General features: G+C 34.8%; 4 protein-coding genes and 1 pseudogene across 4 annotated transcripts; 3 read left to right on the forward strand and 2 right to left on the reverse strand.

Annotated features, from left to right (window-relative positions):
- Positions 1-1,091: 1,091 nt before the first annotated feature.
- Positions 1,092-2,301, forward strand: LOC125609283 (annotated as a pseudogene).
- A 5,930-nt stretch (positions 2,302-8,231) lies between these two features.
- Positions 8,232-9,196, forward strand: LOC106451044 (60S ribosomal protein L36-2-like). Its single transcript, XM_013892898.3, has 3 exons — positions 8,232-8,441; positions 8,651-8,850; positions 9,000-9,196. Exons 1-3 carry the CDS (start codon positions 8,340-8,342, stop codon positions 9,034-9,036), a joined length of 339 nt encoding a protein of 112 aa, XP_013748352.1. The 5' UTR covers positions 8,232-8,339; the 3' UTR covers positions 9,037-9,196.
- Positions 9,197-14,167: 4,971 nt separating this feature from the next.
- On the reverse strand, positions 14,168-16,229 carry LOC106453436 (dof zinc finger protein DOF2.4-like). Its single transcript, XM_048780553.1, has 2 exons — positions 15,603-16,229; positions 14,168-15,419 (listed from the first exon to the last, which is right to left on the reverse strand). Exons 1-2 carry the CDS (start codon positions 15,651-15,653, stop codon positions 14,493-14,495), a joined length of 978 nt encoding a protein of 325 aa, XP_048636510.1. The 5' UTR covers positions 15,654-16,229; the 3' UTR covers positions 14,168-14,492.
- Positions 16,230-17,793: 1,564 nt separating this feature from the next.
- Positions 17,794-19,816, reverse strand: LOC106451042 (beta-glucuronosyltransferase GlcAT14C-like). The gene is made up of 4 exons (XM_013892896.3): positions 19,197-19,816; positions 18,689-18,764; positions 18,473-18,588; positions 17,794-18,401 (listed from the first exon to the last, which is right to left on the reverse strand). The coding sequence occupies exons 1-4, from the start codon at positions 19,693-19,695 to the stop codon at positions 17,941-17,943; spliced, it is 1,152 nt and encodes a 383-aa protein (XP_013748350.2). The 5' UTR covers positions 19,696-19,816; the 3' UTR covers positions 17,794-17,940.
- Positions 19,817-20,744: 928 nt separating this feature from the next.
- On the forward strand, positions 20,745-22,726 carry LOC106451041. Its single transcript, XM_013892895.3, has 2 exons — positions 20,745-20,956; positions 21,038-22,726. The coding sequence occupies exon 2, from the start codon at positions 21,113-21,115 to the stop codon at positions 22,592-22,594; it is 1,482 nt and encodes a 493-aa protein (XP_013748349.2). The 5' UTR covers positions 20,745-20,956; positions 21,038-21,112; the 3' UTR covers positions 22,595-22,726.
- The last annotated feature ends 2,320 nt before the right edge of the window (positions 22,727-25,046 follow it).

Consider the following 25,046-nt stretch of genomic DNA (forward strand, 5'->3'; position numbering starts at 1 on the left):
AAAGATGACATATATCTGTGAGTGCTGAGGTTCGAACCAGAAAAAGGGGGGTCACTGGGTTCAAACTATAACCAACTGAGCCAATATCCAATACATAAACAAGCTTACAAATTAATTTTTTATTTTTAACCTGTGTCAATTGCACCCCCACCATTCTATGTAGGTCCGCCTCTGGAGGTAATATAGTATTTTTATCTTATAATATATAGAAGTGAAAGAGTATCTATAATTTCTGTTCTTTAACCGTTTTTACTGACAAGAAATAGCTTTTTCTACCAATTTTTATTACCTTTACCAGTTTTAAATTACAAACATGAATCGAGGTTATTAACTTTATATTATTTAGAGAAAATTCGTGATTAACTAGAAAAATAGCAATGAGATAAAGAAAATAAAGTTAATGATAAAAGCAAATAGATATATTCATTCTTCTGGTTTCATTTGATTACAATGAATGTTATAACAAAACTTCATTATAGACCAAAATTTTCCAGCGATAACTCTATTTGGTAAATAAAACGGCTGCCTAAAAATATTATGCTATCAAAAGTATATATTTGGTCAAAATTACATAACAAGTAATTTATTTATCTCCATCATTTCTTTTCTTAAGCACCACACGATTTCTTTACTAGGTGAATATTCTAACATTTTTATTATTAGATATGAAAAACGCAAAAAAACTTACAATTAATGCTCTTCAAATTTCTTTCCCTAAATGTATTTCACATATAAACATACAGTAGATATTTATATTTACTTGATTTTTTTTTTCTATCGCTGTGTCATTGTCATTTTAAATTTATTTTTTGTTTCCTAAATTTTAAAAAATCTGTAAGATATCATTTTATTTAGATCTCTGACTAAAATGCAGTAAGATCTAAATAATAGAAAAAGCTTAAACCATATGATTTTATATTTCCATAAGAAAAATTTATATATACGGGTTTAAAACTATAAATTATACTCCACAGTATCAGTTACACAAAAATTGCTAACACAATAAGATTAGGTGGTAATAAATAAGAATTATATACGAAACTAAAGTCTTAACGGCAACAATGCTTTTTTTTCAGGGGAATAAAAGATGAGTGCAAAAAGCGCACATGGAGTTTGGAAACGTAAAGGCAGACGTTAAGTTTGGTGCTTAACTTGCGAGAAGCAGAAAGGCATCGGCAATACCTTTATTAATTTATCGCCGAGATAATAAACGATTTTTATATATAGTATATAGTATATACTACATTACTACTATATAGTAACGGTGTTACTTCTGAATCAGTAAGAGGGTTCCAATACGTTATGTATGCCTTTAGACTCTCCTTCCACAAGGACCACAACCAACCAACAACACACTATAAACTCGCTCCAGTCTCCATCTCTAAACAAACCTGAAAATATGCTAAAGAAAAAAATAATAATATAAAAGCTGACAGTTTTCCTGATTTATATTCTTTACCACGTTGGATCTATCTACATCCATCAATCATTTATTTTCTTTCTTCCTCTTCTTCTCATTATCTTCTCTCTCTCTCAAGAATAAGAGATTTTTTTGTTGGTGCACTTTGTTTTTAGTTTGTTGAGTTCTGAAAATCTATAAGTATGTCAAAGATTACAAGCTTGATGCAAGAAGAGGTAACGTTAGGTGAGGTTTCAGAGACGAGAGAAGACGCATTTGCGGACAATAATCATGTGTTGGATATTTGTCGGAAAAGAAAGAGATCAGATGAAGAAGAACAAGAACTTGTGGAGGAAGACAACGACGGGTTCAAAACACCGACCCGTCCGGAAAATAGAATCCCTGAGGTCAGAGAATGCCCACCGGCGCCGAGGAAGGGGGAAACGGAATACTTGGCGATGCGCAGAGGTAACACAATGTGGTGCCGTAGACGGTTGAGTTTCTCGCCGGAAAATGCCGTCGGCTCGTTTATAACGGACTTGCAGTGGATGACAACGTCAATGACGATCAAGAAATAATTAATAGAGAGAGATACTAAAGTTAGTTTTTTATATTTTATTATGACCATTTTTAGGTCACGTTCGGAAAATATCTGAACGTTTTTTTCCCGCAGATAGATAACAAGAAAATAGTTGATTAAACTGGTATTTTGTTTTTAAGTTCCTTCACTCTCGAATATAGATATATGTTTCGAGATGATGATTATTTGTGCATTGTTATTTTCTTTTTTTTTGTTACGTTTGATTAATATGTATATGTTGTTTTCTTTTTAATAGTTTACAGTACCATATAATTTCTCAAATATGTTTTTTTCATGATATATTAACCTCAAATTGCTTGTATGACATAAGAGCTCAAATTTATAAGTGTACATTCAGGTTGCATTAGTCAAGGATGGAACAAAACAAGTAACCTTGTGATAACGGAAGCTACATAACATATTTGTTGACAATATTGATCAGTCACAATGAACGAAGGATGATACTGTAAAGTTAAAGTTAAGCAAACCAAAGTGAAAAAAGGAGGAGAAACATGAAGAAGAAGACATGACTAGAAATATGATAGAGAATTTTATAAACGCTTTAGGGATCGAGGCCTTATTTAAGTTCCTTCGACTTCTAAAGTTGGAACATCCAATGCTAAAAAAGGCTATCTCGTGAAACACTCAATCGTCTCATGTCTTAAGCTTCTTCCTTTTTCTTATGGATCTTCAAAATCTTTTTTTGTTTAATGTTTTCTTCTTTCTCATTCTTTTATTTTTGTTGCCGTTATGTTCGTTTCGTCTATGTTACTCTCTTCCCTTTATGTGGCTTTCGGTTTTGTTGACCTGACTTGTAATTTGTTAATTAATTGACCATTTATTTTATTAATTTGATTGCAGCTTGAATGAAACGTTATGATTATATAATTAATTAACAAATAAAAAAGAGATGGGAAAGAGATCAATATCTGCACTTTACCTAATAGATAAATAAAGATTGTGGAAGCTTATAACTAAATGTATCAGACTATAAATTTCACACATATAAATACAAGTTAATGTTGATATATCAGAAACTTAATCTTAAAACAGTTTAACTCTGTTATAATTAATCATGATATAAATAGTTCCGCTGAATGCTGATAAAATCAAACAGTAACCACCTAAGTACCTTAAACTCTTCTTTCTTTAGAGCATAATTTCATTTTTTTTTCCTTCAAATAGAGTAAAATGAAATCTATACTATATTAAAAGGGAGATATACTCCACTCTAAAGCTGTCCACATCAGATAAAAAAATCAGCCACTAATATTGCAGCAATCATCCATGTCATTTTGATTAATCTTGATTTGGGCTTCGTGTTTTATTTGGGCTTTTTCTCTTACTTTTGCTTAATTTTTTTTAGCTTCTCTTGGCTTCAACGAAAAACGAAATCTGTCTTTCTTCTTCGACGCGAGTCACGCGACTGTGATGACCTTTCGCGATTCTTCTTTCGAACTGAAACGGTGTTATTAATGGCTGTGTGATTACTCGAATTGATTCACCTCTCCACGATTCATCTTCAATGTTTGGTTTAGATGTGAAAGGCGGTGTGTAAACAGTATAAATAGATGTGACTTGTGAGATCCCTCTCCTTGAACTTATCTTCTCTTCAATCATCAATCTATTTTTTTTTAAAAGCTTGAGTTCAGATGATTCTGGTTTCGTTTTATTGATTTAGAAAGTTTTAGTTTATATGATTTTGTGTTCCTTTATTGATTTTATTTAAGGTTTATGATGTAAGATGATGCTGTTAGAACCGATTAATCGATTTAATATTTGTTGTAATTTGTTTCATCTACTCGAGGCCTCTTGCAGGCAACGCTCATCTAAGGATCAATCACCTTTTACCGTTGCAAGAAGGCCCAGTTTATGAGTTAAATGGTTTGATTCCGAGAAGCAATCCAACCTTCTTTGCTGACGCAGCCGTTTCTATTAAATTCACGGACCATACAGCTTTCGTGGAGGTCACAGACATAACTAAGCTGATCCTGAATCCCGAGGGAGAGCTTCAGGTTCCGCAATACGAGTAGCTCATGTCACTTGCCAATACCAGCACTCATTTTTCAGGTTTGAATAGCTAAAGCTTCACTACAAGCACACTATATAATAAGTAGCATTTATGTTTATCTTGGTTAACAGATATAGTTGGAGAAATTAGGAGCAACAAAACCATGTACAACGAAGACACCCAGAGCACTCAACGCCGCAAGGAAACCATAAAGTTTGATGATAGGTATTTGATATTTTGCTTCCATAAACTTTTAACGTGTAACTTATATGTTTGTGCGAAGTTTAGTGTACGATAAGATACCTCTTTCCAACCATTTCAGGGACAAGCCTGTCTGCCTCAGTGTTGTTGATGGCCTTTCTGCGGACCTAGACACACAACTACTAAGCTCTGGCTGAATCCCTGAAGTTACAGCTTTAGAATATTTATTTAATGACTCTGCTTCACTTTCTTTTTATCATGTGCGTTTCCAGGCACAATCTTTGCAGTATTTGGGATTCTACAATTACATGGTGTCTCTACCACAGTCCTCTCTATAAGTAGCTTCAAAATATGAATAGGGACAAAAACATTTGAATGGATCACGTCTTATTAATATTTCTATCTTGAGTGCAGTTCGAGCTTGAAAATTGTTGTGTCAAAGCAGTAAACCGGAGAAAGAATAAGAACATGTACAGAGTTTGGGTTCGTGGGAAGTTCCAAAAGCCAGTTCTAAAATAAAGAACGGGAAGTGCTGGTCCAATGCGGAATGGCTAAAAAGTTTATTTATTTTTTAATAACTTCATGTCAAACTCTTTTGCGGCTCTTCTAGCATGCAGCTTCTTTGCATAGTGCATCTTCTCAACTGCTCATTGATTCGACCCTCTGTCTCAATGTGTTTGACGGATAAGTCAACCACCTTCCCTAAAGTTTGAACGTTTGGGGTTTGGAACCAACAACCCAAAAAAAACTTTTTGTTAATAATATTTTGAGATTGTTTGTTGTAATGTCCAAATATGGGAATCATCTGATATAAATTGAGAAATGCTTCTTCTAGAGGGGAGGAGGATATGAAGAAATCCATCTTCAAGCTCCCAGTTTCTTGATCTGATTCTTTCTGATTGCTCATGTTTATTAACTAGAAACATCGAACTATTTTATACTAATCAGAGAATCCAATATCATGTGAGCTTTCATCAATGGGTGCTTTCACACAACACACATGCAGATACACATTTAATAAGAATTACAACAAGTGCATCTACTTCTGTTATCCACATACTTGCGTCAGAGGACTCATCAGAACCTATATATTTGTGACAAAAAAGTATTAAATCATTTTTAGTGTTGCTACGTACGGAAGAGGTTGTCTGCAAGGGCTATGGAGATGATAAAGTTCTAAGATAATAAAGAAGAGGTGAATAAAGAATTAAGAGAAAATGTGTACTGGAAATCACAAAAGAAAACTGAAATGTTCTGGAGTTTATACACGTTTATTAATTTTAGTCTGAAGATCTTTAGTGATAATCACAAAACATGATATAAATATAATTCACATTTTTGTAAATTGTTTCAAAACCTTAATAACAGTTTTTTGTATCTTCCATCATCTATGTTTAATTATTAACATAAAATAAACATATCATATTGACCATATAACAAAAAGTTACATTTTTTTGTATATTTTATTATTTGAATTTTAGAAAATGACTATAAATTACTAATACTATTCAAATTCCCACATTAAAGGTTGTGATCAAGGGTTTAAAAATTGTATTGTAGAAAATATAAATAATCGTAAAACATATGAGTGAAAATTTTCATTTAATAGATATTCAATATATATATATATATATATTAAAGTATATACCATATAAAAATATAAAAATATTTTTATTTCAAAATTTTCATTGATGATTTGCAGTGAATATTCAAGAGCTGTTATAAATTACTAAAATTATTAAAAGTCTCACATTAATTTCTTTTGTTATCATAAGCTTACAATTTTTGTTATAAAAGATGCATAAAATCATAAAACCATACGATTAATAATTTTCATTTAATAGATATCTATATTAAAATACATTATATATTTATGTTAATATCATTTTTTTCCCAAAAACAATTTCCTAAAAAAGTAATTTATGTTACTATCATTTAAATTTATTTATATCTACACAAAATATATAAAAATGATTGTTTAGATTTATTTACCTATAATTTATCACCAGTTTATCACTTTTAACTTAAAAATGTCTATTTGAGATCATTCTCTATAATTTATCATTGGTCAATTTTACTATTTAATTAAATGCTAAATATATAAAGATATGTTTCTTAATATTTGTATTTTTAACCCAAAATACTTATAATTTGAAACAAAATAAATATTAAACATAATAATAGATTTTTAGCCTACAATTTACTGTTACATCTCAATCACAACTTACAAAATACTATCTCACTTATATATATATATATAAATAATAAATTATTATAAATATAAAATGCACCACATAAGTTATTATATGATAATAACTTCCAGTACAACAGCATGAATACTCAGAAAGAAAAGATGTAATGCCACCCTAAGAAAAAAACATAACTAATTATCAACATAGCATGGTTTATTTAGTCTTAAAAAACATGTATAAAATTTAACTAATATATTTATTTTTAATTAATAAAAAATTATATTAATATTTACTCTAACAATTTAAACTATTTTTAAATATTCATCCCGCCCGTAGTAAATAAATATTTACTCTAAGATATGTGGTATACCATAAGAAATAACAAATTATCTTTTAAATTTATTGGAACAAGCAAAGAAAATAGTAAATGAACTATTTAGTAAAACTGCTTAAATACAAAAAAAAATATGCAAAATAAATTCAAGTTCAAACAAAATAATTTATATAGTAATAGGATAAAAACTAAAAATTCAGATGTACTAACCGCGCATAGCATCATTTACCAAAATAATATAACAACATTTGAATCCAATAACATCAACAATAACCATTCTTTAAAAATTAGATGCATTACTCTTTAAATATAAAAAGAGTTACAATACAATTTTACCAGAAATTACTATCTCAAAATAAAAATACACAAGTTTAATTTAATTTAATAATATTATAGGAAAAATCCGGGCGTAGCCCGGAAAACCCTCTAGTATGCAGTAAAAATACTTCAATCCTACTCCAGGAGTAATGAACAAACAAAAAATAGATTATTCAATTTATGAAGTACATTCTATTATGGAGTGAGAAATAAAATAAGATTGGAGTATTTTTACTCCATACCCATTTTTATTCTATTTTGAGAAAAAAATAGAGTGAAGTTGGAGATGCTTTATGTTTTTATAGCTTACACCTATGCTATCTTCTTTAAAATTATGAGACATATAGAGCTATGTATTGTATTTATATATATCATTTCACCGAAAATTTTGTGACATGCATTCTTAGGCGAGGGAACACGTTTTTTACAAGATAAAAAGGGTTATTAGAAACTCAAATTTCTAGAAATAGCAAAGTTTCGGGTACATATGTATGTGGGAAAGGAATTTAATATAAGTAGGGCACACTGATAATTGGCCTATAAGGGATTATGATAATTAAGAAGACTATATCATACATAAAAGAACACTGGGACGACGTATTTTGATACAAACATTTTTCAATAAAATCCTACAATCTGTTTTCTTATGAAATGCTCATGAAGAAAAATTTTGCAACTCATTTACGACACAATTCGCAAATCAATGGTTACATGTGTCTCTTAAGTCAAATGCTCTAAATGTGGTTACATAGTGACAGTGATGCAGTGAAACAAGTATTAGATGATCCTAAATTTTCTTTGGTGCATCTTTAAAAGGAAGCACGTTTCTCTGTGTATGTGCTATTTTTCTTTACTAAAACACTACCAATAATAAGTCAGTAATGGCACATACATGTAGTTCGCTTCAACTGTGAACTTTTTACGGACTTGCAACACTTGCCTAAACATGATATTTCCAAATGAATTAACCTGCAACAACAACATGAAACTTTAAGAAGCGGCCCAAATAAAACCTGCTTAAATCATTCACAGTGTGACAAACACAATTAAAGCCCGATAAGAAATTATAAAAGCTTATTTGGACCTGTGGCTTATCCCAGCATATTATTAAACCGGTTCTAATGTTACCCAAGTAAATCTAAGAACCTCAATAAATACTTAGGCCCACTATCTTAGAAAAATCTATAGCCCAATAAATAATTAGGCCCACTTAGAAGAAAATGCTAGGGTTTTCCAATTTGTCGCTGTATATAATAAATTTGCCTTTCACCAAGTGTTTGTAGCGGCTGCTGAGAGAGAGAAAAATGGCAACACCTCAAGTGAAGACTGGTCTGTTCGTTGGTCTGAACAAAGGACACGTCGTCACCAGACGCGAGTTGGCTCCTCGTCCCAACTCTCGCAAAGGGGTATTCATCTCTCCATCTTCTACTTCTTTCAGACAAATAATGTCTTGTCTGAATGATATGCTTAGTTTTGACTGAATCTACGTTTGATACTTCTTGTTGAATAATAGTTGAGCATGTGGATTCATAGTTTTGATTGAATATTTAGTTAGATTCCACATAGTCATTGAGAAATGATGTTGTATTGAGGTGTTCGTTTTGGATCTATGTAGAAAACGAGCAAGAGGACATTGTTCATCAGATCACTGATCAGGGAGGTTGCTGGCTTTGCTCCTTACGAGAAGAGAATCACTGAGCTTCTCAAGGTTGGTAAGGACAAGAGGGCTCTCAAGGTCGCTAAGAGGAAGTTGGGTACCCACAAGAGAGCCAAGCGAAAGAGAGAGGAGATGTCTAGTGTTCTCCGTAAGATGAGGTACACTATTCAACCCCCAGTCATTAAACGATTCTTTGCGTTTCTTACAAGAATCTCTTGTTGACTTGTCTTTTCATTTCTCGAAGATATTTAGTTGTGTTTTTTTCTACTGAAGTATGGTTTACTGAACTTTGGTTTTTGTCTTGCAGGTCTGGTGGTGGTGGTGTTACTGAGAAGAAGAAATAAACATGTTAAGTCTTCTATGTTATTGGAGTATTAAGTCCTTTTGTTCGCTCTTGCTAATCAGCTTTATATGCTCAAAAGACCTTTATGCTGTGTTTTGTTAGAAATATGGATTTAATGTTTGCTTCACTATGTTCTATTAAAGCTTTTTTGAACTTGTTAATTACTTTTATGCAATTGTTTTACTCCTTGTGCCATTTGTTAAAGTAGGCCTGAAACTCAATAGACCAAAGAACAACCAAAACGACCTTACTTGTCACAACGTAGTGTTTCTAAGCTGTTGCTGGTAATGGATCTTCAGAACTTCTGAAAACAACAGAAGTAACATAGACCAAGCTAGTTTCTTAAGATCCATTCACTTTGATGCATTGTACACACATTATGTTTCTACTAAGCTCTTGTTATCGAATAACTTCTACTCACGCATGCCACATATAATATTTACCAAGAAAGAGCATGGGTTGTAAACTGATGTTTTCGTTTCATCTTTCTGGTGTGTAAACTCGGTTGCTGGGGATTTACATGTCCTAAAGTTAAGGTAATGCATGATTATGTAAAATACATAAATACGTACTAGTGTACTTTTTTAAAGTGTATGGCTGGCTAATCAGGAATCTTTGGTCTAAATTTGAAGAACATGTGTGGTTGATGACGCCGCGAGGAAGAAACGTGACAGGGTAATGCTTCTAAGAGATTATAATCCATTCACCACTTTATTTCCACTTGTATGATCCTTATATATACATCGATCAATTTCAAACACCTAAAAGATGATAGAGACTCTAGATCCTTTTGTATTATTTATTTATTTATGAACGTAAGTATATTTCCATGTAGTCATGTTCAACTCGCGGTGGTAGATAAAGAAATTTAATTCAATTGAAAATGTTTTGTTGTGAATTAAATTTTTTTATAAACTTTTCTTGTTACTCAAAGTTCAGTTTAATCTTTAGGATATCCTCCTTTGGAAACTTGTGACATCTACATACTATAAATGCTATTCTCTCCGTTCCTCAAAGTAAGATGTTTTAGATTTTTGAAACAATGTGTGGAATATCCCCAATTAAAGTCCAAATTTGCTGAATGTCCATCATTATGGATAACTCAAAAGGGAGTAATCTTTTGACACTGTGCGGACGAAAATACCCTTATGCTTTGTCGAAAACAAATAACTCTAGATCTATCAGCTAAATATTTACATAGCAGGTAACAATCTACATACCAGCTAACATATCCGCTAATAATTTCAGTATCATCTAACAATCTATGTATCAAACAAATGTATCGACTAACAAATCATATATCAATTAATAAAACTATTAGCAATTAATTAGTTATCTATTAAATAACTCCAAAACTATTTGTAATAGCTAACACTTCATGTATCGATTAAGAATCCATTAAAATCTAAATAATATCAGGTAAGTAATAAAATACCTACTAACGTATATATTATCTAAAAGTTGATTGTGATTCGAAATTGGAAACATTGGAATTGGGGTGAGATAATAAGATTAGCATTATGGGTGTCAAAAGAATCAGAATAAAAAATAAAGATTTTTGTTGAATTAGAAGATGATTTGAAGAATTTGTACGAGAGATAAAGAGATTAGAACACATAAAAGAGAAAAGAGAGAGAGAGAGATAGAGATAAGGGTATTATAGTCCTTAAAAATATTAAAAAGAAACAAAGTTATATGGCAAATTACATGGGTTTCTGGGTGTATCTACGCCAATTACTCTAGATTTTTTACTTATTCCATAAAGATAAATTTTTTATATGTTTAAGGTACTTTTTATACTTTTAAAAAACATTAAATAAAATATTTGAATTGATTTAATTTCATTGGTGAAAAGTTATTGGAAAGTGTATAAAAAAATAAAAAAATAAATTATAAACATTTATTGAATTTTTAATAAGCGTCAACACTTTAGAAAATCTTACTTTCGAGAACAGAGGGAGTATTGTCTAACCCCTCACAATATCCTTATCTACAAGCCACAAAATAACTCCACTACAAAGCTGACATGATTTTTCTTTTTCTCAAAATCGGTAAATATAATACAATATTGCTCTCATTTCAATTGGTAACAATTACAAGAGCAAGTTTAGTATAACGACCAGGCCCGGCCCAGAGCATACATAGGCCCTGTGCAGAATCAAAAATTTTAGGGCCCTCTTTTGCTATACAAATCAAAAATTTAGGGCCTTTTTTGTATAAAATCAAAATTCAAGGGCCTTAAACTATAAAGAAAATTTACCAAAGATAAGTGGGGCCCTGTGCAAAAGCACTGCCAGCACATGGTCAAAGCCGGCACTGATAACGACCCTGCCTAAACCGTCAGGAAATAATTTTAATCTTTTAGGAGAGAAAGGTTAATCGGTTCCACTATGTGATTTTGTACAGACAAACTGCATATGGTTAACCATAAAACCATACAAAATATCGTCTTCTGATGTTTCAGCATGGTTTGATCCGACCTAGTGGAACTAGTCCTATACAGGCCGGGTCAAAATCAAGCCATCTTTTGTAAGGTCTCAAAATATTGGCTTGATGTGGTCTGACTCAAGCCTTTTATATTTGATTCCTACATTCTCTTGTACGGTTGTACCACATTCACTATAGCTAGATCGTTATGAATAATTGAAAATATTGTAATTGTCTTGTAAGAAATGCAACGTCATTTGTTTTATCATGAAGTTCTAAATATTATTTGGATAGACATGTTTTTATCAGATGTTTAAGTACTTTTAGGAATCAATATAACATCTCTACTCTTTTTATGTCTTATCTTAAGTCTCGATTTATCAGTGGGCTGTCTCATCTAGTGTTGGATTGATTAGTTCACTTACGTTGGCCAAAATGGACGTGATTATGTACCTCTAAGTGATGCGGTTAGTAAATGACCAAGATCTTCAGTTTTGAATAACACACCGCATTATTTGATCTGGGAGGGCCCTTGGGAGTTGGGGCCTACTGCAGGTGTTAAGATATTAAGAAACAGTAAAGAAAGAGCATGTTTCAGAAGGTTGATAAATTTCTTACAAAACAGGCACCTTTGCCATCGAACAATTTCAAGTTTCAACTCATGTTTTTTTAATATAACCATACAAATTCCAAAATTATGTTTTTTGTTTTGGGGGAATGTTTGTATCTGTGAAAAAACAAATTTTGAGATTATGTATAAATGTTGCTTTATTATGTAGATGCTGTAAAGTGAAGGCTGATGTATCCAAAGTACACAAATATGCTGGTCGTCGTCTATATATGCTAGGCCTGCACATATGCACAGAGATACATACATTATAAGGTGACAAAATTTAGCTTGGATTTCTGAGCCCCATGCTACAATTCTTCTGTTGAGGATTCTCATATTATCATCTATTATCATATATAGTACCCTGCCTTACAAGTTACAATATCCTATATATCTTGATTTTACGTTCCTTTACATTTCTTTTATATTATGAACAATTTGTAATTATTTTAATTTCATTCTGGTGGAAAACTGGATACTATCAGTTAATTCAAATTGTGATGATGTCAATATGATAACTAGCGAAAACAGACAACTTTGAATACTATGGTGATGATTATGTTTAGTACTATTTAAATCAAAATAACTCAACTATTAGGAGATCGGACAGGTTTTATGATGTGGCGTAGCTTTATAGGTTTTAATGTGCTTTATTCCATATTGGTGAGCAGACATTGGTACTTGCAAAAGCAGAGCAATCATCTAATTTTGATTCCTTTCTTTCATTGTGAACCAATCCCTCCTCTTTTGGGTCCCAAAACAAAATATTTTTTTTGGTAAACTTGTTATAGCTATTTATATTTTGTTTAGATTGTTAAAAGAAAATGAATGTTTTCCTTTATATTGTTTCAAATTCTAATTTACTCTCAATTGACAAAAGAAAATCTTGTTTAAATTTATAAATTCAATTAATAGGATAAAGTTAAGTGTGGGAAAACTTTTTTGCTAAATTATCTTCTTTTAACGGTTACGTATTACCGTTTATAACGTAAAAATTGATGTAAAAAAGTAGCCAGTAATCTCCGGTAAATGGGACAATGGGACTAGAGGGAGAAACTCCAATAATGACCAAATCAGCAGAGACTTGAGAATGACCTCTTCTAACACTTAACAGTGAAAAATGGAAGACGAGGTCCACACAAACTGACAAAAAAGCAAATCTGTCGCCTAGTGAGTTGTGTACACGCCTTCCGAAGCGCGTCAAACTTTCATTCTTAAGATTAAAATTCTCGCCCCGACATTGATTCTCTGCTTCTGTCCTTCTCAAATGTTTCATAGTCACATGTAAGAAAATACAGCCGTCATCTCAATTCTAAAGAAATCTTTTGAACAGAAAAATTTGAATTCTATAAAACATACGTTTAAACATAAAAATTAGAAATGTTATATTCTTAGTGGTTCATTAAAATGTTTATGTGAGACATTAAAACATCCATAGGCACGTCTATTGTTCCTTTCTAAAGATCTTTCCGCCAAACCTCACCTTGCCTATCAAGCCTACGTCTTCAGATTTGGTTCCTAAAACCTTTCTCTTAATCCACATGACAAGTCTCTCACTGGCAATTTGCGCGGTTCTAGTGCTCTCTTTTCACGGAGTTTCTTCTAATAGATTATTTGGCGACTTTCGTTTTTTACAATAAATCATTCTTACTTTTATATTTAAATAAAAATTCCAAATAAACAGAGGTTCAGCTGGAGATGTACTATTAGCTATGGTAAGAACCTTCAGAATCAAGTCCTAGTGATACTTTCAAGACAGTTTCTGGCGAGATTAAACTCTATCTATCATAATGAAAGGAGGTTCACTAGCTCGTTAAAGATTAATATGTCGTTTATCTTTTTGGTCAATTTTCTTTCAATTCTATATTTTATTCAAATTCGAGAGTAGAGAGGAGATCAACTCAGGAAGAGACCTTTAGACCAAAATAGTGTTTTATTTTTGGCAGTTCGGTTGAGAACAATGTAGTTTACTAAGTAACTAAACATAATTTACTGACTTGTAAGGAAGCCCAGAGAAATTATTGACCCCAAAAAAATAAAAAATTAATACGCCATAAGGTTTAGAACAATATATAATATTTTGACTATACTAGTGAGAAATAAAACTAGCTCATTCAACATATCATGACTTTAATACGATTGACAAATATATAGATAGCCATCTAAGACATCAAACTCAAATGTAACAACGGAAGTGCTGATACAACATAGGAACAGTCTCAGACACACCTAATAACTTAAGCTACACACCTAGAACCATATATAGAGAACAAGGGAAGTCGTAAACACCAATACCATAAACTAAACAAAAAAAACGTGAAACAAGATAAAATAAACCTAATAATTAGTAACTAGGGTTTTTCATCAATAAGTACCCTCTAGTTTCTTTTTTTTTTGTTTCTTTTTGTTGTTGGTTGAACTCAACGAGAAGAGCCGAACGTAGAAAGATCAGTCCAGGAAGAGCAATTACCATTGACATTAACCCATTTGTAAGGATTATTATCTTCAACTTTAACTGAAGAAAACTGCGACGCCAAAGCAGATGAGATCGACGCAGAAGTTATCCTCGGTGACTCAAAAGGATAAAACCCATTTGAAGATGGGTTAGGATTAGAGTCCTCCAAGTTTCCACCTCCCAAAATCTGCGGCTGCTGATGATGCGACGCCGTTCTCCACTCATCAACACAGCTCATAAGAGACCCACCAGAATTTCCCATGTGGATTGATCTCAAGTCTTGACTCAATCCTCCATAGTTCAACAAGCTCATGTTGTTGTCTGTTTTTGTATTATCCGTGAGATCTCCTAGATGATGATTATAACCAGGATTCATTAGCCTACCTGGAGACAAAATTTGACTCAAGATATTCTCATGGGTTCCTCCATAGTTGGAGGAGAGAATCGCGCTGATGGTGGATGCATTCCCTGAGGCAGCGGAGGAGAAGCTTGTGTTGTTGCTAGTGGCGGTGCTGCTATTGTTGTTGCTGCTGCTTTTAGTACGCCTGTTTCTCCGGCAGCCACCGCCCACGGGGACGTTGCGGAGGGCACCGCCACGTGTCCAGTATCTCCGGCAGGTTTTGCAAAAGTGGCGTGGCTGAGTGAGGCTGTAGTTGTTGAAGTAGCAGAACTTGGTGTTGGTGGATTCGCATCTTGGACATTTTAGTGCCGCTTCGGGCATGGCTACGTTTGCTTGTCTTGCTCTGTCCACCATCGAGCCTGGTCGGATCGAGCCGCTGCCTCCGCTACCGTTAGACAGCGGCTGGGATTGTGGCTGCAGCTGAGGAGGAAGACCATGACCTCCGGTTGCTGAGGCTCCTGCGCCTCCCTGATTATAATTGCTCGGAGGAGCCTAAAATAATTTCAACAAATGTGAAAAAAAGAATAAGGAATTATTGTAAGTGAACAATAATATTCAAGAACATGCTAAGCAAGAAAAGTTTGATTCACAAATTTTAGCATGTAATTACTAAGCAAAATTTTTTTTGGTCTCATATATAAAAAGTTTGTGTATATGGAATTGTACAGAACTTACTTGTTGCCAGTTGGATGAATCAAGATAAGCCTGGATGGAGGAGAAAACCATGGTTATACTCTCTCTTTTGATTTTATTCTTCAAAATTCTTAAAGTAAAGTTATATTCTTCTCTTTTTTTTCTTGGTGGGTGATATTGGAACTAGATCTACTAGAGGAATCAGATCGAAGGAAAAAAAAAACAAAGAGAATGAAGGGAAAGAGGAGGAGGTTGAGTGTGAGAATGAAGATGGCTAAAATTAAAAGTGGGTACGAACCTTTATATATATTTATGTCCATATGCATATGCATATGCTTATACAATATTTTGTGTGGCGGTATACGAAAATAATTGTTATATATGTAATTATTAGGGTTTGTGTTCCATATGGGGTGGGACTGACATGATTCTTTTTGTTTTCTTGCTTTAGTTAGGGTTTAAATTTCTTATCAATAGTTTCATACACAAATATATATTAGTACATTTGCTTTTATTTTGTTGCCTTGTGATGGTCATCGCTTAATAGATCCACAGATATATAACTCGTTATTATTTGACTAATGTTGAATTGTCATGTTATAAATAGAAGTATATTCTTGATATATGATGTCTATAGAGACAAAATCAACTCTGATTAGTATGAACCCATAATAACTAAAAAAATATTTTGCTTTTGTTATTAATTAGAAACCCATTCAAAGACAATATGTAATCGAATTGGATGCTGTCCCTATGTAAACTTGTAAAGTTAACCCTTGTCCCTTAAAATAATGACTAGAAGGTGTTTTTTGGTATAGATTGATCAACTTAAAGAATGAAGTATCTCTCGGTAAGAGTGATTAGATAGTTGATTTCTGTATAGATTGATCTGAGTAGAATATATGGAGTGAATTTAGGAGACAAAGGTGTTATGTAGACCGAACTTCGAGGTGTTACATAATGATTGTTAATAGGATCGTTGATCATATAATGATTTAGTATGATTATTTGAAAACAGAAAAGAAGATCAAAGAGATTGAAATTAGGAAAAGTGAGTAGAATGGGTGCTTTGGTCGTTGGAAGACAGTCGAAGCATCGTGACCGGTCCATCATGTTCCCTCTTGCTTTGCCTTTTTTCTCTGCATGGCAATATCTCTCTCGTAGATGTGATTGATCTTCACGCTCCCTCGAACAGCGTGACTCTTACTCTCTCCATCTCCCTATACATTGAAGTTTGGACCTTCGGTTCATTTCCCAAGGCTTCTTTTCTAAGTTTAACTTAACATTCTGCAAAATATTCCTCATAAATGAAATGAGACTAGTATCTATCTGTACATCATAAAAAATATTACATTTTGGTCCAATTTTTTTTAAAGAGTTTACTATAAAATAATTATGTTTGAATAATTGAGAGGAATTAAAAAGTACAAAAAACATCAGCAACCAATAAGAAACAGAAAGAGGTAATGTAGGGCCATTCAATTGTGATTCAAACCATTGAAAACTTTCAACAAGCAAATAATCCACCTGGATTCTTGCTTTTTTCAACATGTCAATTGCTTCGATTAAACAATTGAATTTTCGTTGACAAAAAAAAAACAGTTGAGTTTTCAATTCAACACGGTCATTGCTCATAGTCTAAGACCATATCCAATGGTTTTCTCTATTTTTTACTCTAAAATAGAGTAACTCTATAATAGAGTTTGAGTTGACTCCAACGGTATTCTATCTTAGAGTAGAAAATATAGTGATGAACAAAAAAACAAGTTATTCTATATTTGGAGTAAACCTATTTTTCACTCTATTATAGATTGAGAAATAGAGTACCTTAGAATATTTTTACTTTAAATTTTATTTTAGAATGAAAAATATAGAAAGGTTGGAGATGCCCTCACAAACAAAAGACAATGATAAAATAGAATGGCTTAAGACTTTAGAGTTACACTGACAGATAACTTAAATGAATGGCTTTGATTTTGTAAACTCAGAATCACAATAGAATCGTTATGCAGTTCAACGATTTTTACCAATGCAGTTTTTCAGCAATCATTCTGCAAGTTTACAATACTTTTCTTTTATTTATCTCCGCATATTTGATTTTCTATATTTTGTCATTTTGCAGCTAAACAAAACTAATCAGCTAAAAACATTTGTAAGTTGATGCGATTAACCATATATAAGTAAATATTTAAATATCTGTATTTTGTCATTTTGCAGCTAAACGAAAGTGATCTGGTAAAGACAATTTGATTATATGTTGATGAGATTGATTGACCATATATAAGTAAATACTACAAATATATTACAAAGGCCAAAGAAACTTCACATGAAAAAACAATGATTGGAAGAATAAAATCAATAACCAAGAGAAAATAGAAAACTATTTACATTGCTTAGCCCTGAAATTCTCATGATCAAGAAGCTTAACCATGAGCTTCTCTAGCCTCTTCCAAGCCACCGTTGGTTTAACAACCTCCCGAGTCTTCAACCCCAATCCACCGTCCGTTTGACCAAGCAGCTCGGCATCAATCTTATCGAGTACGAGATCATCCTCTCGAAACTCCCTTGCAAATGGGGCTCCGCTTTGAACCATATCATGAAAATCCTCAACCGTTAGATTTAGGGCACGCTGCTGGAGAACAGTATCCCAGTGCGTGTAATGCAAGTCGTGGTTAACCGTTGTGTTTTGAAAATCTTTGTTGTTGCACACAACTGTCTGAAAATAGCCTTCTGATGACAGAAGGAAGTTGGTGTAGTACATTAATAGCGTTCTTGGGAGGTTGTCCCATCCCCATATGCAGAACTCGAGGAACGGTCTTGTTAGAGCTACACTTGTTGACCCTATTAGAAAATAATCATACACTTAGAATAAGAATGAACAAGGAATAATAGGAAATGTTTTTTTTTTGCACCCATGAAAAGTTTGAAGGAAGCAGGCAATGATCTTCGTTCTTTAGCCCAAAAGACACCAGATTTCTTCGAATGGTAAAAGCCAGGATCTATAATGATAGGTCTTGCCCTCTGGTTCCTGCAAAATTTACAGTTAGAGCTGTTTACACAAATGATGTGTTTCTGAATATAAAACAGAGAACATTCCATGTTGGTATACGTAATATTAGCACTCTCACTCTTTCCAACCGATGTTGCTTGTGTGCTCAATGAAGTTCAAGTAACGAGGCAAGTATGAGAAGATATGCAAAATATCTGTAACCGACAAAAATAACCAAAAGTACAATAAGTCGAAGCCAAGACAAAACATTTCAGACACACTCTTATGTTTTACACTCAAGTCCAAGGCTAATTAAAGTCAACACACAGAAGCCAATCAAATACATTTCTTCCAAATTCTTGTCTACAAAAGATGAAGGGGACAATCAAAACCATACAATTCAATATAATAATCTACAAGAGAATCAATTACACCATATATTAGATTCATGAACCAATAAAACCGGTTCAAGCCAACACACATGAGCCAATCAACTCCTAAGCTCATATTCATTTGATGTTGGATAACAAAACACCAATTCTATACAATTCAACATTGTCTAAAAGAGAACCAACCACACACCATAAACAAAATTCACGAACCAATAAAACCGGTTCAAGCCAATCAATTACATAAAACCGGTTTACCGTCTTGAGGCATGAGAGGATAATCAGAGGAACCAAGATTAATAAACCAATCCCAATCCTCAGCCTTCTTCAACAGAATCGCAACACCGTGGAGCGTGCTAGCTAACATAGTCGGACCTTTCTCCGTCACCAAGTCAGCCAAACCCATCACCATAACGTTCCTCATCTTCTCCTTCTCCGACCTCACGTACTTGGCAAGATCCATCCTTTCTTCGTCGGAGGCTTGAAGGTCGAGATGGAGAAGATAGTAGTTTCGAGGATGGTGTATCGCTCCGAGGAGACGCTTCACTCGTTTCGCGTCTCCTTTCGTGCCTGTTACGAGGTATGCGAGCTTGGGGATGTTGGGTTTCCCGGTTAGGATCCGGTTTGGGGGTGAACCGGATGGTTTTCGGGAGGTTAGTGTTAAACCCAGGAGGAACAGGAGGATGACAAAGAGCAGCGAGATCGCTGGGCGAGAGAAAGAGCAAGAGCGAGGAGAAGAAATGTGAGATCTTTTCATGATCGTGAGTTTAAGATTCTCCGGGACATGAGAAGTCAGATCTGAGCTCGACGGTGGTGGAGAGAGAGAGAAGGTAAAGCCGGGAAGAAGACGAAAGTTTGGTGTTTTAATTATTTAAAAAACGTTTTGTCATGGTTAAACGATGTCGTTTTAATTGGAAGACATGAATGAATTTGAACCGAACGATTATAATGGGATCGTTGTACACCGTTGGATGAGCTTGCTATGGAGAAGAGTCAACGTCAGACATACTCACTGTTGTCTGTTGCTTACGGAGTTACGAAGCAACAGAAGAATGTTACATCAAATAAATTGACATAAATTGCTTACAGTCACAATAAATATTTACAAATCATAAATAAATTAAAAAAATAAAAGAAAAATTCAAACTAAACTAAAGCTTTGAATGTTATAAACCGCACCGTACCGCAGTTAACAGTAACAAAAATCTTTACATATACCATATATCTATAGGTTTTTATAACTGTAACCGCAGTTGAACCGCTTATCCCGCACCGCTAAACTTGCAGTTACCATTCGGAGCCTAAGGTTCTGAAAGGTGACTGCGGTTTGAGCAGTGCGGGACAAGCGGTTCAACTGCGGTGCGGTTTTAACAATTATATAAATGTATAGATATATGGTATATGTAAAGATTTTTGTTACTGTTAACTGCGGTGCGGGACGTAACAGTTGTAAACATTGGAAGCCTAAGCTAGAAGCATCAGGTAGACCGTGATGCCAATTGTCATCTCTATTGGTTGCCGAAACTCGGCGTTTTCCGCCACCGGTGCGATTCTCTCATTACAAGACCGGATTATTTCCGACAAGTAAGACATGTTATAATGAACAAAAAAATCTTCATTTGGTGGTTGTCACTTGTCGGTGCCACCAAAATCTTCGGGTTTGGGTCGTATGTTAATGGGCCAGTGAATTGAGCTTTCAGGTTGTTTATTAAAGACTAAGCCCACAGAATATGAGGCTTAGGCCACATGCATTACTAACGCGCAAAAAAAAGAATCTATTTAACGGTGTGTAAACAGACAGCCAATACATTAAACGTCACCGTTAAGTAACGGCAGAACCTTTCCACGGTTTCATCCAGGGCAGGCGTTTCCTCTCTCTCTAGACCAAAAAGAGGAACAAGAAGAAGAAGAAAACTTAGATTTGTTCTTGTGTCCGTCCGGTCAATACCCAAAAGAGAGTAATTGATGATGACGACGATACCCTCTTAGCAGCTTCTGGAGCTTATCTTCACAAAAGGGTTTACTTTCTCTTTCTCTCTCGTCTGTCCTTATCTATTACACAAAGACTTAATCCGATCTCTGTTGTGATTCACTGTTAGGAGTTTCAAAGTTGACACCTTTGAGATAAAGGAGGCGTCTTTATTAGAGAAGATCGTTATTGGAGATGAGGGTCAATGGTAGATTCCTGGATTAACGTCTTATCCATGGAGAATCATCACCCTTCGACTCTGTTATCAATGGACTCAAGTGCTTCTTCACACGAGGAGCTTGATTTGGAGATGAACAACAACCGCCAATCTCTCCTCTCCGGCCCTCCCGACATCAACCTCCCTCTCTCCGCCGAGCGAAGCCCTCCTCCTCAGCCGTGGAACTTAGATTCCTGCGACATTCTCGATGTCGGGTTAGGCTCGCAAGCCTACGAGACCGAGAACTACATGAGCGTCGTCCCCAAAGCCGGTCGGAAATGCGCTAAGCGTGTGGACAGCGTCTGGGGAGCTTGGTTCTTCTTCAGCTTCTACTTCAAGCCCGCGTTGAACGACAAGTCGAAGGCCAAGATCGTCCGCGACAGCAACGGGATGTCTGGTTTCGATAAAACCGATCTGAAGCTTGATGTGTTTTTAGTCCAGCACGACATGGAGAACATGTACATGTGGGTGTTTAAAGAGAGACCCGAGAATGCTCTAGGGAAGATGCAGCTTAGGAGTTACATGAACGGGCACTCGAGGCAAGGGGACCGTTTGTTTCCGTTTAGTTCTGAGAAAGGGTTCGCGAGGTCTCATAGGATGCAGAGGAAGCATTATAGAGGGTTGTCGAATCCGCAGTGCGTTCATGGGATTGAGCTTGTTCCTTCCCCGAACCTCGCTTGTCTTGATGAGGAAGAGAGGAAGAGGTGGATGGAGCTTACGGGAAGGGACTTGAACTTCGCGATCCCGCCTGAAGCTAGCGACTTTGGCTCGTGGAGGAACCTTCCGAGCACTGAGTTTGAGCTCGAGAGGCAGCCACCTGCGTTGAAGAACAACAACTCTAAGAAGTTACTCAATGGTTCGGGTCTCAATCTTTTGACTCAGCCATCCAATGGTGAAGGAACGGATCTGTCTCCCTCTAGTCACAAGAAGAGGAAGGACATGTTCTCTAACGGGAACAATGAAGAAGAGTCTTGCTTACCTCCTGCTATAGAAGCTCACCAGAACGAGCAACCGAACTGGTCTAATGATTTCACCGGTGCAATGAAAAATGTTAACGGACCTGTTACAGCTGCAAAGACCATATACGAAGACGAGGAAGGCTACTTGATCATCATAACTCTTCCTTTTGTGGATTTGAACAGCGTGAAAGTCTCGTGGAGGAACACTCTCACGCACGGTATCATTAAAGTCTCGTGCGTCAGCACGTCGCGCGTGCCTTTCATCAAGAGACATGACAGGACGTTTAAGCTGACTGATCCGGCTTCCGAGCATTGTCCACCGGGAGAGTTTGTGAGAGAGGTAGCGTTATCGACTCGTATCCCTGAAGATGCGAATATTGAAGCGTATTACGATGGGCCTGGTTCGGTTCTTGAGATACTCGTCCCGAAGCTTAGAGCTGGTCCGGAAGAGCATGAGGTGAGGGTGTGTCTGCGTCCACATCTTGGAGGAAACGATCTTATGTTGACATAAAAAAGAGAGGACGTTCTGTTACATGTTTCTCGTATGTAGAAGCTTATAGGAGTCATCATATATATCTCATTGATGTTTGCCATTTGATATATATAGACGTTTTTCACTGTTTTAATGAGATTATTCAACACATTGCAATCTTGTGTACGTTATGGTTGAATCAACCTTACGGCCTGTTCGAAACTATGCTAGGCGCTAGATTGAAGTTGGGTTTGTACTAGGCCTTGGAATTTCGAGTATTGGTTTGGTTTGGTTTATTTTCAGTTTTCGGTTCTGTATATTAGAAAATTTGGTTATGGGTTTGGTTATTTTAGTTTTCGGTTTGGTGTGGTTACTTCAGTTTTAGATTTGGTTCAGGTAAAAAAAGTGAAGAACCAGCTAATATCAAATAATTCAGATAATTTTTAATATTTTTGATGAAAAGAATTCAAGTTTTTGATTTATAGATAGTATTTTAAAACATTTGATTTTTTTAAACTAAATATGATTAATATTTATAACTATATCTATATATATAAAACAGGGTTTTCTCTCACCTCCTGCTGCCACGTCAGCATGAAGGGAGGGGCATTTTGTGCCACCTGTCGACATCCTGTGATAATGGTGTTTCTCAGCGTTGATATCCCTACCGTTCACGTGCGATCCGTTTTGCGGTGAAATGCTGTGTTTTAGAATTGGGCCTGGCTTCTTTTTTAAAAAATTGAGCCCATTTTCTATTTGTGCCCCATTTGAATTAGGGATCCTATCGTTCTTCTTCTCCCGGCTGATTCTTCGCCTAACCCACACCCTGACGAAACACCACCCCCTTCTCGAGCCGTAACGTCGTCTTCCAGTACAAGTAAGTCACATACTATCCTGCTCCAATAATTAAAGATCTAACCAATAAACAATAGATAGCATCCTTAAATATTCTTTGTTAATTTCAAGATACATCTACGAGTCCCATGTTCGAAGATCGGTGGAGTCACAATAGAGATGTTGTTTTGATAGTGGAAGTTTTGAACAACGGATATAATTATGAATTTTTTCAAACATTTCTTTAATGTGGACAATGTCAACAGCTGTTATATGTTTAAGCACCATGACTGCTCATACCTTGCTCCATAATTGATCTGCGTCTTTCATATGCTTATGCCCTGGTACTCAGTCAGAAATGTTCTGCTTAAAGGAAAATATGAATTGAACGTATATAAAAAAAAGATGTCAAGAATTCCATTTTAAATGACATTTGTGTAATGATTCAGACCGTAGATGACTCGACCCGCACTCAATCTAACGCTGCTGCTCTTCCTCTGACCCTCCAAACAGACTTAACATGTCACAATGTATGCTCTGCAACTTTATTTACAGAACATACCAAAGAGCAATCGTTTTCATAAGTTTTCATCAAATCCAACAAAATAAGATCGGTGATCTCATGAAGACGAGCAATCTAAAGCTAGGGGTAGACGTGATCGGATCACACAATCTCTTCCCAAGAGACGGTCAAGGAACCACAAACGCTTTCGTTGAACTATACTTCGACGGTCAGAAGCACTGAACAACCATCAACGATCGAGACTTAGCCCCGGTTTGGAACGAGAGTTTCTTCTTCAACATCTCAGATCCATCTGGACTTCACTATCTCACTCTTGAAGGTCAGGCTTATAGTCAAAACAGACCTACTAATGGACGTTCCTTCCTTGGCAAGGTATCTCTCCCAGGGACCCCTTTTGTTCCTCATTCTGATGCTGTTATTCTTCACTTCCCCATGGAGAAACGTGGGGTACAAAACTCGGTTCGTTTTGTTTTCATTCTATGATTACAAAAACTGAAATCAGATCTGTTTATAATTTTCATATTTATTAGTTTTATTTAGTTCAGAACAGTTATACTAGATTGTTGTTTTGTTTGATTTAGAAACGGTTAACTAAATATAATAAATTTTTGATTTTGTTTGATTTTGATCGTTTTTACTCTAAGGTGTCAACCATTTGCATTATTCTATACGTTTAGAACTTAAGGATCTGTGTTATTTATACTGACTTCTATGTATTATGATATTATCAATGTTTAGAACAACACTGGCTCTATCCGCTAAAAAGCGAAAAACAAAACGCAACATAACATCTGCAGATACTATAAGCTTTCAACTATTATATGATGTCTGCCTAATAAAAATAAAATAAAAGGCTTTATTGGGTTCTCATTTACAATATGACTTCTGCCATTTTTGTCCTCAATAAGATATTTTCTTTTTAATATTTTCTATCCCTTTCACACCATTTAGATATTTTACTTTCTCAAAATTACAAATTTCTATATTTATTAAACCACTCCGTTTTCAAATCAGAAACTCAAATTTACATACCACAAATATAAATCACCAGTGCCATAAAATCTATCTTGGTATAATCAGCATGTACGAAGTACCAAGTTAAGCTCTCAAACAATGACATCGTATCCTTATGAT

This window comes from Brassica napus, chromosome A5 (assembly GCF_020379485.1).
Source record: "Brassica napus cultivar Da-Ae chromosome A5, Da-Ae, whole genome shotgun sequence".
NCBI classification, from domain to species: Eukaryota; Viridiplantae; Streptophyta; class Magnoliopsida; order Brassicales; family Brassicaceae; genus Brassica; species Brassica napus.

Bases quoted from the DNA above. Each gene is read 5' to 3' on its own strand.
- LOC106451044 (XM_013892898.3), top strand. From the start codon at position 8,340: ATGGCAACACCTCAAGTGAAGACTGGTCTGTTCGTTGGTCTGAACAAA. The intron at 8,442-8,650 runs GTATTCATCTCT...GGATCTATGTAG, and splicing joins GTCCCAACTCTCGCAAAGGG to AAAACGAGCAAGAGGACATT. The intron at 8,851-8,999 runs GTACACTATTCA...TTTGTCTTGCAG, and splicing joins AGTGTTCTCCGTAAGATGAG to GTCTGGTGGTGGTGGTGTTA.
- LOC106451042 (XM_013892896.3), bottom strand. From the start codon at position 19,695: ATGAAAAGATCTCACATTTCTTCTCCTCGCTCTTGCTCTTTCTCTCGC. The intron at 18,765-19,196 runs GTAAACCGGTTT...TGTCGGTTACAG, and splicing joins TCCTCTCATGCCTCAAGACG to ATATTTTGCATATCTTCTCA. The intron at 18,589-18,688 runs GTGAGAGTGCTA...TAAATTTTGCAG, and splicing joins AGCAACATCGGTTGGAAAGA to GAACCAGAGGGCAAGACCTA.
- LOC106451041 (XM_013892895.3), top strand. From the start codon at position 21,113: ATGGTAGATTCCTGGATTAACGTCTTATCCATGGAGAATCATCACCCT.
- LOC106453436 (XM_048780553.1), bottom strand. From the start codon at position 15,653: ATGGTTTTCTCCTCCATCCAGGCTTATCTTGATTCATCCAACTGGCAA. The intron at 15,420-15,602 runs GTAAGTTCTGTA...AAATTATTTTAG, and splicing joins ATTCATCCAACTGGCAACAA to GCTCCTCCGAGCAATTATAA.